Source organism: Manacus candei, unplaced genomic scaffold (genome assembly GCF_025592945.1).
Source record: "Manacus candei isolate 608988 ecotype Guabito, Panama unplaced genomic scaffold, ASM2559294v1 h1tg000026l, whole genome shotgun sequence".
In the NCBI taxonomy this organism is placed as follows: domain Eukaryota; kingdom Metazoa; phylum Chordata; class Aves; order Passeriformes; family Pipridae; genus Manacus; species Manacus candei.
Genome location: NW_026138074.1, coordinates 6,550,313 through 6,568,786, shown reverse-complemented (window position 1 = coordinate 6,568,786; position 18,474 = coordinate 6,550,313). Strand labels below are relative to the sequence as shown.

Genomic DNA, 18,474 nt, shown 5'->3' with positions numbered 1-18,474 from the left:
CTCTCTCTTCGTAAGAGAGATGTTCCAGGCCCCTGATCATCTTTGTGGCCCCTCTCTGGACCCTCTCCAGTTGCTTCTTGTCTTTGTGGTACTGAGGAACCCAGAACTGAGCACAGTACTCCACTCTCCTCTTACAAGGAGGAGACAGTGCTGCCTGTCAGCACCCGCTCTTCACTGGCACTGCTGGGCATCAACACAAGGAGATAGTGGCTAAAAACCCACCCTTCTCCCCTTTCCGAGGCGTACTGAACTCCCCACTCCCATCCAAAATAAGGCCCTAGCAAAGCAATAAAGATCAGTGACTTTTAGTGGGAGTGGCCCCCAGCTCGCTCCGAGAGCTCCTCAACAGAGGAGCCCATCCATTTTACATTCTTCTAACTCCAGCTTCTTGAGAAGTTACAGCTGCAAGCCACAGTGTAGCATTTTACATTCATATTCCTTTTTTTGGGGGGGGGGTTGTTTTTCTTGTTTGTTTGTTGGGATTTTTTTTCCCATAAGCCAGAGGCAGAGGTGAAAAGCAGTCAATGCTCTGTTGCTACACCAGCGTGACAAGATCACCGCATGAAACCTCATCTGCCGGAAACACAGCTTTTGTTCTTCAGCCAGGGTCAAAGTGAAGTGAGGATAAATCTAAATCACAGATTAGGACCTCTGTTATATGGAATAAAAAAAAGCTGATTCAACAAGTCTAATGTAGATCTACTGGGGAGAGCAGCTGTGCTGTTCAAGGTTAATTTAAAAATAACAGGAGTTTCCTTTATGGCTAAAAAAACAAGCAGTTTGCTTTTATGCTGTGAGAGTTCTTCTGCCAAGTCCCAAAGGGCTTTTGGCAACTGTGCCACAAAGTCAGCTGGAGCAAGGGAAGTGTACTAGCATGCCAAATTGATCTATATATGGAAAAATATTGCAATATTGTGTATTCTTTAAATACTTAAAGACCAAATGGAAACAAGACCCCTGCTGAGGGTAGGGAATTGTTATTTGGACAAGAATCTCATTTAAAAAACAAAACCACAAGTTCTCCATAAATCATGTTCACAGATCTCAAAACAACTTTTAAAAAAGTTTTTCAACATACTACCATTATTATGATTTTCACCAGAATTTAGGTTACATAAAAACTTTGTTTTGTTTTGTTTTGTTTTTTAATAAGCCAAAATAGTACAATGCTGTTTTTTACTCCATTTAAAATCCTTCTTACCAAAAGAAGCATCCTTCTGTTGAAGTCCAAAAAGTACTATGTCCAAACTAACACCTCCTTGTAATAACTAATATGGCATGGATACAAACGTGTTTGTATGTTATTAAGTTATAGAACAGAGAGTTTACTACATAAATTAACATTGATTTGAAACAGTGCCATTATGAAATTCAGAAGGAAAGCACATAAGGATTTGGGCTATCAAATATGTCTGCTGTTTTGTGAATAGCATTCATAGACTAATTATCACATTTATTTTTAAATGTGTATTTAATTGCTAATATTTTTCCCATTAAAAATTACAGTTGGGATCGTCTCTACAGAGCAGTTAAACAAAAAATGGCCCCAAACAATGTTTAGTATTGTAAAACCTGGTGCTACACATTTAAAACCAGCTTAAAGACAGGAATATTAAAATTAATGTCAGAATTTTTCCCATAGTAGAGAGTCTGTTTTGTCTGTTTATTTTTTTTTCTTTGAGGTGTGTAATATTTAGGTGGACAACAGTTCATGGTGTCAGATATCTTTTCAGAAAAAACAGATACTTTGACTTCTGAAGAGATAAAAATCAATTTATTATCACCTCATTTATACAGAAAGTACTAAAACAGGGTATGGATTAAAAATTCATTATAAAATGTAAAAACATATAGTTCAGCTGCATATGGGCATACATTGTTGTGTTAAACATCTATGGAATAAAAAAAAAGAATAAATAAAAAAGATAATGAAACATACCATTAGTTTGACAGATTTTTCATGTAAAGTTGTCCAGCCTAGATCTTGGAAGCTACCAAGAATTAGCATCTAATTAGCAAGACATTTCTCTGTACTTCAGTTTGACATCCTAATCCTAGCACATGTTAAGCACATACAATTGAAATATATTGCGGGCACAAGCATAAGCCTGCAGAACTAGAGTATTGAACTTTTAAAACAAAACAAGAAAACCCCACCAAAACCGAATCCCAGCTCTTTTCAAACTTTTGCAAACGATTCAGCACAACAGATGGCCACAAGGATATGTGCCAGAACATCCAGAGCCAAATGGTGTATCTTTAACTGAGACCAGTAACTTCTCGGGACTAAATACATTCCGGTTTCATGACGTATCAGAGAGGTGTGTTCCCCAGAGGAACTGATTCCACAGTTTGTTTTTCAGATTTAAGACTATGTTTTACTACAAAAGAGAAAAGTTAAAAATTCTATCATAAAAAAAAAAAACCACAGATCAGCAATTAAATAAGCTATATCAAACCAATTCACATCAGATTTTCATCTAGAAAATTTTAAATAGAAGATAAAGGATTCAGAAATGTTAAGGCTCCAGACAATAGTTAAGTAACTCTGATGCATTAGAAGTATGTGCGTAGAACAACTTATTCCCTGTTCTCTGTTGAATTCTCTTGACTATTCCTATTATGTGTGATTTAAATAATGTATAATTAGAATGACACAAAATTTTTATTGTATATAATTAGAATAGAATGAACTTGATATAAAAATAAGCATTCTATGAACCATATTACATTAGATTTCACTTTGGCAGGTGCAAAAGCTGTTTTAAACACTCCCATTTATTCATTCAGTGCAAATCCTTGCAAATAAAAAGACAAGTCATAGTTGCTCTCCTCAGATCCTTTCCTGTGCTTGATGTTGTACAGAAGCAACACAAAGATCATAAAACACGTCCTGCCCAAAAGTAATGCCTTAGCAGTCTTTATGCTATCTTTACAATCCTTCTGTACCAATCAAGAGAGGACACAAAGCTGCATTACAGTAAAACTTTGGAAGTACCAAATATAAATATATGTAATTAAAATCCTTCTTGTGTATTTCTCTAGACTCTTGATATAGCACAAGTAACATTTAAATCCGAAGGGCATTTTAGGAGTTTCACTTACAGATTAATGCTTCTATATTGTATTAAGCACAACCTCTTCTACAAGTGACTCTTTTTCAAGATATATCACTCAAACTGAAGTACTGAATGTAGTTTTCAAAGTTACAGAACACCTTTTCTTCAAATATCCATTAAACTGAAGCTATTTCTACAATATTGTTTCACCAATTCATCAAGGATCTTCAGGCTACTCAACAGGAATCTGCAACAAATGAAGTAAAGTATTTTGCAGAGAAATAACATATACACAGACCTATGAAAAACAGCAAGCAAACCACTCCATTAATCCTTCAAATGATGTAAGAGTGGAAGTACAGAATTTTCCTGTCTACAGAGTATGTCTTATGAAGAGATAGATGGGAACCTAGCTCCACACATGTTGAATGTGGTAACCAGAATCAGAACTTCAACTGTCACGGATCTGTGTTATGGTTTAACTGCAGCCACTAACCAAGTAATACACAACTGTTTGCTCACTCCCCCACCAGTGAATCAAGGTAAGAACTGGAAAGGTAAAAGCTAGAAAACTCATGGGTTGAGATAAAGACAGTTTAATAGGGAAAGCAAAAGCTGCTCACAGAAGCAAAGTAAAACAAGGAATTAATTCACTGCTTCTCATGGGCAGAAAGGTGTTCAGACATCTCCTGGAAAGCAAGGCTCCATCACACTTAATGGTAGCTTGGGAAAATGAATGCCATCACTCCAAACAAACATCCTCCCCTTTCTCCTGTCCCTGCTGCATTATATACTGAACATGGTGTCATATTGTATGGAATATCCCTTTGGTCAGTTGGGGTCACCTGCCCTGCCTGTGTCTCCTCCCAATTTCCCATCCACCCTCAGTCTTCTCACCAGTGTGACAGTATAACCAGCAGAAAAGGCCTTGTCTCATGTAAGCACTGCTCAGCAATAACAAAATCATGCCTGTGTTATCAATACTGTTTCCAGCACAAATCCAGAACATAGCCCATATAAGCCACTGTGAAGAAAATTAACTCTATCCTAGCCAAAACCAGCATAGTCTGTTCAAAGTCAGTAGCTAGCAGTAAAGACAGAAAAAATGGAAAAAAAACCAAACCCCAAACACTTTACAGTGTGATTTCTGAAGTCCACTGTTTACAGATTTATAACCAATCAAGGCCTTTATCAGACATGAAAAAAAGAGTCCATGCAGTAATGCACTCTGGAAAACTGGGTTATGCAAAATCATTGTAACAATGCACCCTTTACCAAAATTGCTAAACTTTGTAAGATGACTAGACTGGTGTTTTTTTTACTGATCTATCTTGGCAGACAGCAGAACATACTGGAAGGTAAATCTCCATGTTTTTGGTGATTCTGGCAGGAAACTGGAGCTTGTTCTGCCTTGGCTAATGTTATAGGCCCTCCTTAAGAAGGATACGAAAGGAAGGCTTTGATAACACAAAAACTAAAAACTAAAAAAGATAAGTCTCTATTGGGGAAATGATTTAGGATTTGTTTATACTTCATTACTTTATTACAATTTTTGTTAATAATTAAAATTCAGAAGCATAACTGGGTAATTTTATGACTGGCAAAGAGCAAGTGAAGAGTAAGAACAAAAGAAAAGCAAAGCCCACCTTTATTTTGTTATCAAAAGGGGTATGTTTCCCTCAGTTAATTATGAGGCATTCCTTAAGAAAACTATGAATGAAAAAGACTCAGTACTGTGTGAGGGACAGATGTGGGTGACACTTCCAGTCAACTAAATGTTTTATGGACACTATAGCAAAAGAACATCTTTATTTTGAACCTTACAGTATATAAAATTTATTCCTATTGCAGCAGCAAATGACCTTGGAGAATAATTTCTAAAGACTTAGGAAAAAAGGACTTGAGAAAGAGCTGTAAAGCTGGTTTTCACAAGGGAGGGCTTGTTGACTTGGGCACCAGTGGGTCCTGTGGTGGAAAAGGTTATGAAGGCATGTTTCTGACTAATAACTGTCCTACGCAGCTGCCAGTGAAGAAGATGAAGCTCCAAGCTGAAAAGCTGACAGGACCCGAGCCTGCTGCCCCGATCGACAGCCGGGTCATGTCGCCTCACGCTGCATTTTCCCTCAGGCCTGCGAGCTCCAGCCGCTGCCGGCGGACGGGCGCTTGCGGACGGCACCGGCGGGCCCGTAACAGCTTAGGAAATGCCCGCAAAGGCCGGGGCAGCGGCTGAGGCCCCGGGTCGGTGGGGCGCAGGAGCGGGGGGCACAGCGGCGCTGCCCAGCCCCGCTGGCACTCGGCTGGAAGCGCCGTCGGGCGGGCGGAGGGCGCCGCCGCTGCGCCCCTTCCCCTCAGCCCGGGCTGGTTCCGAGGCTCCGCTGTCCGGCGGCGCGGGGAGCAGGACCGGGATGCAGGGCAGCGGTGCCCGGTGTGCCCGTCAGCCGGGCGGATCGAGGGCTCCGGCCGCGGAAAGGGAGGGTGGCGGCGCCGCCATTCCCCCGCCTCCCCTCGCTTCAGGCGCCCGCGAACGCTCGGGTGCGGCTTTCCGTGAGGTGATGGGCGCTGCAGAAACACCGCAGGTACCGCGCCCGCTCCGGTTCACTCTGAAAGCAGCAGCTCTGAAAGAAGGGCAGCCCCGGCCGAGCAGGCGGAAAGGGGCCGGCTCTGACCGTCACCCGCTCCCCGCGGCCGCCCAGGGCACGCTGCCTGCCCTGAGGGCTCGTCGCTAAAGGCTTCCTTCATTGCGCTCATCCAGAACCGTAAGACGTTCAAGGAAGGAGTGGTTGAAGATGGGAGCTTAGTGGTTGGGGTTGGTTGTTTTTTTTTAGGGTTTTTCTTCTTCTTCTTTCTTTTTTTTTTTTTTTTTACTAGCAAGCTCCTCGGTAGATCTGAAGAATATTTTTTAATCACAATAGATCCATGTATCTTCCACGGTTCAAATACTGTTCCTTTGGAACCCACATTAGTTGAAATGGTGAATTCTTGCAAAGAACAGGTGCTTTGGCAGAAGAAAACTTAAGTCCTATTAGGAAGAAAATACTTTGAAGAGGCTAAAAATATAAAATACGTAACTTTGAGCTTTCATTGCCATCTGTAGCTTGGGTATTTCGAGTGGGTTTTGGCTGACAAAATCAGTGGCAAACCTTCCACTTCATTCAGCTGAGCTAAATTTCTTTTGCTGTCCCCTTAATGCCTATAGATTTTGAAATGCTAAATTGTTTTGTATGTTAAAATTGAACATTTCTTGTAGGCAAATAATATTTGTAAATATTTCTACTTTGTCCCTTCTCTACATTGAAATTTAAAGCAAAAAATTAGTCCCTAATTGCATTTGAGAAACTTCGCTAACTTTTTATTCTCTGTAGCTAAAATATGTCTATTTGGGTTTGTTCTGTGTATCAAAAGAAAGAACTGTTTGTTTGAATCTTTGTACAGTTTTACGAATGTCTGGAGAAACTCTTGGATGTTATATTTTGACTTTTGTGTGATGTTGCCAGGAGGTAAATATGCGTGTGAATGAGAAGAGAAAGGAAACGGAAAGAGGTCTGTCCAGAACTAATTTGGTGGTAAACACGGTGCTTTAGAGTGGTCACTCATTTTTATAAAGGAAACACTGTTCTGAAAGAGCATCTAGTCAACAAAATGCATTAACTTTGAAGCACTACAACATCGCCATTCCAAATATGGCAATTTATTGCCATAAACTTTTATTACAGTTTTTAGAGAAATACAAGGTTGAAATGTTCAGGACTTGTAGCTTTCTGAAAACGTTAAATTATCTGGATTCAAAAACTACTGTGTCCTGAGCCATAAGCACTGCCCTCGCTTGTGGAAGGCTCTGAACTAGCTGGTGCCTAATGTTTTGTTACTCTCTAGCAGTATATAATCAAGGTGTTTGAGACAGAGAGATCTGTTGACTGTCAGGGCAATGTGTTCTGGTAGCATTTCAGCTGAGCAAAGAGAATTGGTCCTGAGCACACTTAACTCATTCCTGTTAGTTGCAAAAAGTTTGAACTTCCATATGCTAATATGATAAAAGGAGTTAAAATTCCATTACCCTTTTCCAACTAAGCTTTTAAATTTTACCTTGGTGTTAATCCCAAACTGCTCATCTTTCACTTGTGAGTATTTAGATTGGAAATTTAGCTGCTTTTGTAGCTAGAGGTCTTCTGTACTTGCTCAAATACAGGCTTTTCCCCTGTTTGGCTGTTTTTTTATTAATTTCTTGTACAAATCTTAGTGAAATACATTAAGAAAGCAAAGGGAAAGGGAAAGAATTTGTGGGGTTTATTTTGTTATTTCGTTTGTTTGTTTGTTTTTCCTCTTTTTTTTTTTTAGCATGGGAGGAAGAGTTGTTTTGTGGGGAACAGGCTATAGGAAGAAAATGTTTGTATTCCTTATTCACAGAAGTTATTAAGCGGTACTGTGATAAATAGCTAATTTGATACTGTAAGAAGAATGAGTGAGTCATTTTCTGCTGAGATAGTTACATAAATTAGCCACTGGCTTAATAAGCCTCCATTTCAGTGAAACACACTGTAAATTCTTTGTATTCTTGGGTCTTCCCTAACCAATGGAACTCTTTTTTTTCAACAGATTCAATATTTTAAATATCTTCGCTGAGTCAAGAAAATGGTGACTTCTCATTAATTTTATTTTGATCTTTTTGTTTTCTTTTTCTTGCATACATGTACCAATGATGTCATATTCTGCAGTTAAACCCCTTAAAACAGTCCTGGGTTCAAGTTCTGCCTAACGTACTCCCAATCACTGCACTGACCTGGTAATGGCAAGGGTCTTTGCTGTCATACTTGATCTCATTTTCAAGCATCAAAGTGATTAATTTTTAAGAGGACTCCCTTCCTCCCTTTATGCAATATTCTGATTTTACAAATTAAAATTAAAAAATATGTTGAGGTATAGGCATGCTTCTGTCATAAAAGAAAACAGACCTGGTTTTGTAAACTAAAAAAATGAGTGAAAACAGGAGGTTATGTTATGATTTTGTTGTTGAAATGTCATTAATGTGCATACAATTAATTATGCATCTTAAATATCTGATACTCTTTTCGATGTAAGAACTATGGAGAAATGAATACCTCAAGGGATGTATTGAAAAATATATCTTACATAATCCTACTTTTTCTTGGCAACATTTCTTTGTCTTTCTTTTTTCTTCTCCCTTCTTCATAAGGGGATAGAGAAGTAAGTAGCTGGAGTGATCTTTTGTGTATCTTCTGGCTGACAGTTTGCTGGTATCCTTGTTAAGTGTTAAGATAAAATGCTTTTGTTACAAGGTGTTACTTTTAGATCATAAAAAGAATTAAAAATAACTTTACTGATAAGTAAATATTCCTTGAAAAAATCTGTTGCGTTGGTTGTTATAACTTCAGGGGTTTTTTAAAAAACTTAAAATAAAACCAGTTTACACTTTTTAATGGAGGATTAGCAAAACTTCGACTTTCCTATGGCTGAAAAAAAAAGAAAATTTTATCTAGATAAAGTGTGGGTTTTTAGTGAAAATGCAAAATGTATAAAACAGGAACTGTTTTCAAGTGATGATGCTATACAAGTTTATACAGCTCAGCCATGGTACTGCAATGTGTATACTCGTCCATGATTTAATAAGTGCTTGATTTCTGACAAGTATCTTCCTGAAGAGACTCCATAAAAGTGGAAGTAATTATATCTGTCTAGAGCTTCCTCTAGGAAGTAGTTCTGGGAAGAGTATGCAGATAGCCAAGATAAGATTACAGGTGTTATAATCCTAATTTTTTGGTCATCTTCGTTTTTGTTGGGACATGCGCATACTTACTTTGTATTATGTCCAGAAATATTTTAGATGTGTTCTTTTTCTCAAGTGTATGAAAAATAAAAACTGGTTGCAAAAACCACAATATTATTTCAATCACTGTTGAATCTGTGCTCTGTTATTGGGGGTAAGTTAATTTATGTCTAATTTTCAGCGTCAGTGATTTTTTTTTTTTATTAGACGGTTCTTGTCTTTAGGACAAGTGGGTACAGTCTTAAGCTGTGCCAGGGAAGGTTTAGGTTGAATATTAGGAAGAAATTTTTTATAGAGAGAGTAATCAGGCATTGGAATGGGCTGCCCAGGGTAGATTCACCATCCCTGGAGGTTTTTAAGATGAGACTGAATGTGGCACTTAGTGCCATGATCTGGTAACCACTGCAGTGTTGGATCAAGGGTTAGACTTGATGATCTCGGAGGTCTTTTACAACCCAGTTGATGCTATGATTCATGTTGTCTCCATTGATAACTCCATTGATAACTATTTAACTTTACTTTCTAGTATCAGTTGCCTCTGAGCAAAGATGACTTTTCTGATAATCTAAGACTGATTTTTAGGTATACAGAAACAAGAGAAACAGGCAAGTGGCTCTATCCTTCCAACAAACCAAAATCTGACCTGACCTCCCCATCACACCCCTGCATTTTTCAAAGCTTCCTGTTCCTCGGGGCTTTCTAGTAGTTTTACTCCCTTGGAAACCAAGCCATTATCTTGCCCACAAATTAATATGTTGAACTCCTGCAAACCTTTCTTCAATGTTCTCTAGCAGACAACTGTTCTTCTGTCCATTTCTCTGGAGAACCTCACCCCAAGCACTCCTGTCTTTCACACAGTGCCTACGGCACGGCTTTTCACAGTGCTGCAGACAAATCCTGTGCCCTGCCTTACGGTTCCCAAGCCTGTTTGCGTTGATTCCAAACAGCTGCAGCACTTGGAGCAAAGGTTAGCTCTTGCTTGCCAGTTGTAACATTGACAGAATGCGTGGCCCTTTGCTTTGGAACAGGAAGGCTTTCTAATTCCTATGGTGAATTTTGCTGTTGTAACCATGTTAAGAATGTAGTAAATACAAAACGTGCATATGGTGCGCTATTCCAGTGGAAGTTCTTTCCACTGAAGTTTTACAACCATTATTTATTTTAGGGCAGGACGATCGCCCAACTGAGCAAAACTGCACAACACTGATATCTGTATAGTACTGTTGGATTTTAGTATCAACAGGTCCTTCAAATCCATGGTAAGGACTTATAAATGTCTATAATGACAATCACAGTTAGAAATTTGATGAATGAAGGATCTTTGAAGCTTTATTTCTGTATTTTCTGTGCTTTTAAATTATAATAAGCAAATCTATAAAGTAAAAAATGAACAGCTAGTGTGTCCTGCAGGAATAGCAATGAAATGGAAAGCTAAATTTGTTAAATGTATCAGATTGGACTTGCTCTCTGTTGGTACAGAGGTTTATCACAAAATTCAGATGAAGTCAATGTGGATTATAATTATTCACCTGTGAGAGCTTTCAAAGTAAGATAAGGACTTTATTTCTTCCTCCTAATGCATTCCATGCAATAGTTGATGGTAGGAGAGATATGGATACATCTCCCAAATAGACTTCCTGTGAAAGCATATTTTCTTTCAGTTACTTTTAGAGTGGGCTGCCAAACTTTGTTCCAATCCAGTTAAGAGACAGTGCATGACGTATGATCCAGGTGGCTTTGCTGAAGCCATCATGCTGAATTCCTGGTTACTCTTTGTTCCAGAGCTTGGGTTGCACCGAAACATATTAACAGTTATTCCAAACTCCTTTAAGGTTGGGAAAATATTACATTGTACACAAATGACTGAAAGAATATTTTCAGATATTAATTACTGTATATATTTGTGCTTAAAGGTAGTTGGAAACTGATTTTGCATATTATATAGGTATTAACAGATAGAAGAATAATGTGCTAATTATTCTGAAAATTTTGAGATTTTTCAACAGTTGAAAAGTTAAACCCTGTTTCAGAAGTGTTTTAAAAGATTGATTCAAAAGAAAAATTTAATTACAAAGTAGATTTAAAAATTAAAGTTCCACACACAGTCTATCTGAAAGTATATGTGTCTACAGCAGTTATATGAAAAGCAAGTAGTGTAACCAAAGCTGTAGGTTCAAGTTGGGAAAAAAGAAACTACAGAAATATGACAGAAGTTCCTATGATGACGAAGGAGGAATGTGAAACTGTTACTTATCAAATCTCACAGTACTAAAACTAGATGGCCCTCAATAAGGTAGTAGGAGGTGAATTTAAAACAGACAAGTAAAGTGCTGCTTTATGCAGTAGGCACTGAACTTTTGGAATTTACTGGAGATTGTGGAGTCAGATAGTACAAGTAGGTTCAAAAAGAAATTGCTGTCATAAACAAAATAATTACTTAGGAAGAACAGAAGTAGGCAAATGTGTGCTTTCTAGCATCCCTAACCCAACATTTTTAGGTGCCGTGGGAGTGTGTTGGGAGAAACTGGCTGGATGTGTATGTTCTCCCTACATTGCATTTCCTTTTGCTACTGAAGTACAGTGCTAGGTGGATCTTTTGTCTGACTTAGGAGTTCTTACATATAAAATCTTCCATTTTTCTGCCCAAAGTATTTTTCTACTAGCACTTGCTGGCAATCTCAGGAGCTTCCAATTGATAAGAAATCTGAAGTAATTTCTAAATTGCTTGTGGTTATTTTTGGGGGGTGTATTCATTTTTGCCTTTTACAGGCATTCAGAACATCAGTATGTATTTCTTGCCAGTGTATACTAATGAAAATGTCAGATATTTACCATAAAATAAAACTATCTCATGACTATTGCTTTGACTGCTCTTGAGTGCTTGCCAGAGATTGGACTGTGGGTATAATTTTCTTTTAATAACTTCATGTTGGTAACTCTGCACTCTAGTTTACCCAGATTTGTGCCAGAACAAATCAAATATGAAATCTCTGTCTTATTTATTTTGGAATTCTGAATGTAAAATAGCTTATGGATATTTTAAGAGAGTATGTTCTGTGTGCTGTCATCAACTATAATCTTCTCTTCCTTGTATCAGCACTTGTTCCTCAGTGATATGAATGTTTTTTCTGGAAGATGTTAGTACTTATATCCCACTTAGAGAAATACAAAACAGAGAGCTCAAAAGCACAGTCTTTTTTTGTTTAATATTATCTGAACCACTTTTCAGATGACCTTTATTTTCAATAAATCAATAATGTGATGCAAGATATATCCTATGTTACCTATAGCCAGTGGGTTTATACTGATAGAAATAGCAGAATGCCAATATATTTACATAGGAGTCTGTAACTTTCAATATTTACTTATTTGAGCCAGAAACTATTGAAATACTGTCATTTCTGAGTGTTCAGGCACAGCAAAGCCTAATATCTGTGGATATGTATCTGTGTATACATACATACTAATAAATTGGAATTTTGAATGTTGAAACTAAAAAGAAATTGCTTTTAAATAAATAAAAATAGTCCTGAAAGATGTAATATTTTATGCAGAAAGGAGTCTTGGTTCATTTTTTAAAAACATTCTGCAATATTACTTTGAACTTTTCTTATTTGTGTATAACTTTACTAACCTACGTATGAATGTCCTTTTTTATTTTTTTTATTTAGTTCCATTATAAGAGGAAAAATCTGAAGAGATACACTGCATTTGTGTAGCAAGGTTTTGATAGTAGAGGGGCTACAGAGGTAGCTACTTTGAGAAGCTACCAAAAACTTTCCTCCTGTCCAAAAGAGCCAATGCCAGCCAGCTCCAGATCTGCCGCTGCCCAAGGCATATGAGCCCATCAGCAATGATTTGAGAAGGGGAAAAAAGGGATAACAGTTTTAAGAAGGGAAAAAATTGCTGTGAAAAGGCAGCCAGAGAGAGGAATGAGAATGTCTGAGAGAAGCAACCGCAGACAGCAAGGTCAGGGAAGGAGGAGGGGGAGGAGGCGCTCCAGGTGCTGGAGCAGAGATTCTCCTGCAGTCCGTGATGAAGACTGCGGTGAGGCAGCTGTGCCTCTGCAGCACATGAAGGTCAGTGTCAGAGCAGAGATCCACTTGCAGCCTAGGTAGGACCCCATGCCAGAGCAGGTGGATAGCCGAAGGAGGCTGTGACTCCCTGGAAGCCTGTGTTGGAGCAGGCTCTTGGTAGGACATACGGACCTGCGGAAAGAGACGCTGGAGTGGGTTCGCTGGCAGGACTTGTGACCTTATGGGGGACCCATGCTGGAGCAGTCTGTGCCTGAAGGATTGCACCCCGTGGAAGGCATCAGTGGAAGAACAGTTTGTGAAACCTGTGGGGAGGACTCACGTTGGAGAAGTTTTTGGAGGACTGTCTCTCGTGGGAGGGACCTCATGCTGGAGCAGGGCAAAAGTGTGAGGAGACCTCTCCCTGAGGAGGAAAGATTGGCAGAAATGGCGTGTGATGAACTGATCGCAAACCCCACTCCTGTCCCCCTACACCTAGGGGAGGAGTGAGGACATAGAGAAAAACAGGAGTGAAGTTAAGCCTAGAAAGAAAAGAGGAGTGGAGGAAGGTGTTTTAAGATTTGGGTTTATTTCTCATTACTGTGATCTGACTGGTAATAAATTAAACTAATTTCCCTGAATCACCTCTATTTTGCCAGCAACGGTAATTGCTGAGTGACTTGCCTCTCCTTATCTTGGCCCATGAGCCTTTTGTCACATTTTTCTCCCCCTCTCCAGCTGAGGAGGGGAGTGACAGAGCAGCTTGGTGGGCACCTGGCATCGAGCCAGGGTCAACCCACCACAAAAGGCCATCTGTCCTTTTATGTCTTCAATAAGTGTTTGAGTGGTTTCTTAGGAAAGATAGCATGTTGTCACTGATCTTTAGAGCCTCCAACAGATTATTAAATGTTCAGGTGCAGAGTGTAGACAGATAGGCCCTCAAGCAGAGTTGAAAATTTAAATGGTTTCCAGTTTGTCTTAGATTGGCTGAAGTAATTTTTTCACATACTTGGAGACAAGCTGAACCTTTGGCCTTTACTCTGGACCAGAATGTGCCAGGTGCCTGATATGACTTTTGCTTAATTCAGCCAACTCATTCATGTTTTTCTTAATACACCCATTTATGTTATTTTCAGACATTTCAGTTCTTTTTCTCAATAAAGATGTGTCCAATTTTTCTTAAAGGGATTACTGTGTTCTTGCCTTTGGGTGAAACATATCTCACAGTTAAGACTGTGAGGAATCTTGCAGTGCCACTCTGCAAGAGAAGCAAGATTGCACCTGAGATTAATAGTGTTGTTGACTTCTTTCATAGACTTTTTGCTAATACCTGTCTGAGAAGGTGATTACCTACAGCACTAATTGGCAGCAAAATTAACTCCAAATGGGTACTATACATGAGGTTTGTGGAGCATTCCTCCAAAAGTCCTCAGAACCATCTGCTAGTGAGAATTCCAAGATAACATGCTTCAGGACTTTATTTCAATTTTCATATCCATCTGTTCTGATCATTAGACACATCTGATCTCCCTGTTGGAGAGGCTCCCCCTGACCGAGAGGGGCGGGGTGAGAGGTGCAGCTTCATGTAAGTGTTCCAGAACTCTGACCCCTCTGCTTCCGTCCTCCCCTCAAAACCGAGCAAGGGGTGTGCCTTTCAGCAGCAGGCACAAATAACAGAGCTGTATTTTAATGAACATAAAGGAGTATATATATTTTCATTCCAGTAGCACTTTGGGACTGGTGTCTAGCTTCTCAAGTGCATCTGATGCCAGCTTTGCCAAGAGTATGTATAACTCTACCAGCAGGTCTCAGCTGCAAGTTTCAAGGTTTCGCAAGTGCTGGTTAGATTGTGGTATCACTCTAAGCTTGCTGTTTGGGAGGTGTCTTGATCTACCTGTAGATAAAATATGACCTAATGGATAAAAAGTATTCACACTTTCAATTGTCAAATACAAGTGGATGGAAACTTGATCATGAATGGTTTTGTTGTGGATTTATTTTTGTGAGTTTCTGTCAATTCTAGTGTTAATCAGACAGATACACTGTGAATCACAGTATATCATAGTGGCTTCTTCTACACAGATCTGACAGCAGTGGTATTGACATTTTCCCACCTCTCTTAGCAATATCTCCTTTTCATGTGGTTAATTCAGAAAAGCTTGACTGATCCTTATCTTTACATCATGGCTTAGTTCGTACAACACTGAGTATAACTGACTTTGTATGTAAGTCCAGATGCTATCTGGAAATGTGTATGCTGTACAACATTATGCTTGGGAGAAAATACTTATTTGTAGGAGAGCAATGTAGTCCCCCTTCTGTATCTATCTGGTCACACTATTTACTGTGTAGATATTTCTAGTTTCTCTGGGCCTCTTAGACAGGTATTTCTGTCTTCCCTCTGAACTTACCTTATGCCTTGACAAGGAGTCTTATGAAAGGTCTTAGTACTTCAATCCTTTTCATAAAAGTAATTCTGTTACATGACCTCATCCTGTTGCTGACAATTAGATTTTTCCTTTTGAAATTTTCAGAATGCTTTTTGTTTATGTTACTGAAGACTACATTTTTATTACTTAAAAAAAAAAAAAGAAATGGGAGACTTTAATCCTTACTTTGTTATACTCCACAGGAGTATATTTCATTCTCATCTAGGAAAAGCATACTTGCAATTTAATGCCAAGGGAGCATTACATGTGGTCATTTTATTTTATTAATATGATATTCTTGCTAAGATCATAATTTGCTTAAAAATTGATTAATATGATTTGCAAGACTACTGAGCTCTTGTCATATATAAATTTTTTAAGCTGTTAAACCTGTTGTATGGCCTTAAGGGTTTCTCCTAAAGTGGGGGCAGTATCCAATTCATACTTCACTGTTTGTTGTGTGATGGACTGAATAGCTGAGTATGCAGTAGTTTTGTTTATGTACTTAATTTATAATTTAGACTATAAAAAATAACGTACATCTGAGTATGCAGTAGTTTTATTTAGACTTTAATTTTATTTATTTATTTATTTATTTATATTAATTAATTTATTTAATTTATTATTTAGACTATAAAAAAATAAAGTGCATCTGAGTATGCAGTAGTTTTGTTTATGTAGTTAATTTATTATTTAGACTATAAAAAATAAAGTTTACCATTAATTCCATTAATTTATGTTTGCATCACTTATTTTAAATAAACTGCATTAACCTGTAAGGAAAGACAATTAAGCAGTTAGTTTTAGCTAGAAATGTTGGAAATGCAGGGACTGAATTGGAGCTGAGAAATAGAAAAAACTTATTTTACTACAAAATTTTCTTGTTCTTCTGCCCTCAGTACAGAAGATAAGTGTATCAATATGCAACTTAAATAAAAATTTGTCTGTGTTTCTGTGTGTAAGTAGATTTATTTAATTATTGTAAGTACCATAAAATACTGTGGTTTTTAAAAACACCTTCTGCTACTTTATTAATCTTTTATTCAAGAAATATTTTTTCTCATTTAATATTTCCGATGACTAGAGTGATTTTTTTTTATATATTAATTAGAAATTTTCACTTGAATAGGAATGTCAGTGAACTTTTTATCCAATATATTCATGCATTGAAATTCAACGCTAACTCTAGGATTATAATTCAGCTTTAAAATGAAATATTCAATCACTTCGCAAGCCTAAAAGTAGGTAAGTAAAAGCACCTGCAAGAGTTGAAAGCTTGTACTGTAGGTGTAACAAATTCTACATACCTCTTTCTTGTAAGGATCTCAAAATAAAGTTATTGGTATTGCTTTTGTCATGCTGAGCTGAATTGCTCTTAAAAGCTGCACAGAGGAAAAACAAGGGTTAGGAGAAAGTTGCACTCCAGTAGGGTTTTCAAATAAACAGATACATTTTGTTTCCCAGGAACGGGTCTTTTAAGATTCCAGGGGTCCTTGTGACTGCTAGAACCACACAGTATGCGTGTACTGTAACTCCAATTCTATTCACAGCTGAGGGAGTATTATTCAGGTGGTCTGTGACTTTTGGATTCAGATTAGGCTCAAAATTTAGTCTTCCTCAAAAAAAAATAAATTTAGTTTTCTTCAATTATTGAAGTAATATTGAACAGTGTTAATGAAAGCATGTCTGTTTCAATGGTAGAACTGAGTCAGCTAGTTTTTTCTTTCATATATCACTCTGGAACTTGACACTAAAACTTGATATCTGTAGGACCTCCTAATAAATTCACTTCTTAAATTTTAGAAAAATAACCATATCTATATAGAGATACTATAATTAGTGTATACTCCTGATTTTGTTCCGCCTGTCCCCCATCACCGATCATGACTTCAGGGTCTCTGCTTCTAATATCGAAAGCAAAACTAAAGGTGCTGTGAAGCGCTGTTTTTAAATGCCGTTGCAGGGTCTGACCACTGGATGTCAGACACCATCTGTGAATGCGTCACTCAGCTCAACACCATCGACTGCTGTCTCCAGAACCTGTTTGTAAACATCGTGACAAACTACCGTCCCCCCAATATTGTAGCTGGAAAACCTTTCTTAATGGCAATCATTTCTGTCTTCAGCTGTCTTTATCATTTCCTTTCCATTTGCTGACTTGGTAGTCAAAATACTTCTGTTCTGTGACAAGCATTCATTTGGACTTTCTTCACAGCTTTAATGTTTTGCTTTTCTCCTTTAAGTAACAGTTTTCCTTTTTGTTGATGTTGCAGATTTGTGTTTTTGTGAGGACACCTTAAAACAGGAAGTAATAATACAAACAAACAAACAAACAAACAAACAAACCCACAAATTCTGGAAATTTCCGGATTCTCTTTTGGTTGTGGCAAAACTCCAAAAGTGTTGTTACCTTACTAATATTCCTGCGTAGTAAGTTGGTTCTTCAGGGGTCTTTCACTAGTCTTCAGGCCAGGAGTCTGTTTCTGGACGCAGAATTCTATTTCTAAACCATTACTGTTGTAAAAACGTCTGATCCATCTCCTCCAGTGGTTCTTTCCTACTGTCAGTTTATTTTGTCATCTTGTTCTGTGGCTTGGGTTTTGGGGGGATTTCTTGTTTGGTTGGTTTGGTTTGCTTGCTTGTTTGTTTGTGTTTGGTTTGGGTTCTTTTCTTTCCTCTATTGCATAATAATATTATGAACTTTTTATTTCCTTTTTCTAAAAATCTTCACTTTTCCTATCTTCATATTCTTCCTCCTAATAACTTGACATGTTCTCTTTCTAAAAGAAGGGTTGAGGAAGTGGTGAAAGGCCCTTTCTTTACAAGCAAAGGTCTCAGTGGTTTGTTATTTTCTTTTCCAAAAATTGTTCATCTGATTTTGGACCCATATAAACTTTCATGTGATGTGGTAAGGAGTTAAAGAGTTTTTCAGTATACTACATATTCTGTGAAGTATTTTTTCTTGTTATTTTAGAGCCTATAGTGCACAAAAGTTGTTCTCATGCTAAAAAAAGACAGTGGAAATCATTCCCTATTCATTTTATCTAATCCCAGTCATGTAGTAGATCTCCATTTTACCACTTTGCCAGTCATCCCTTCTGTAAGGTAAAGAATTTTACCATACATCGTGGTACTTGAAAAGTATTCTATACCTTGATTCCTTGTTACCTCCCTCTTTTTTGTTCTGTCTT

The 18,474-nt window shown here is 37.9% G+C and overlaps 1 protein-coding gene across 1 annotated transcript in view; it reads left to right on the top strand.

The window, feature by feature from the left end:
• Positions 1–5,394: 5,394 nt before the first annotated feature.
• Positions 5,395–18,474, top strand: part of RBMS3 (RNA binding motif single stranded interacting protein 3) — a 765,077-nt gene continuing 751,997 nt past the window's right edge. The window contains exon 1 of the mRNA XM_051789016.1: positions 5,395–5,635. Within this exon, the coding sequence (XP_051644976.1) occupies positions 5,465–5,635 (171 nt within the window). The 5' untranslated portion in view covers positions 5,395–5,464. The remainder of the gene's footprint in view (positions 5,636–18,474) is intronic.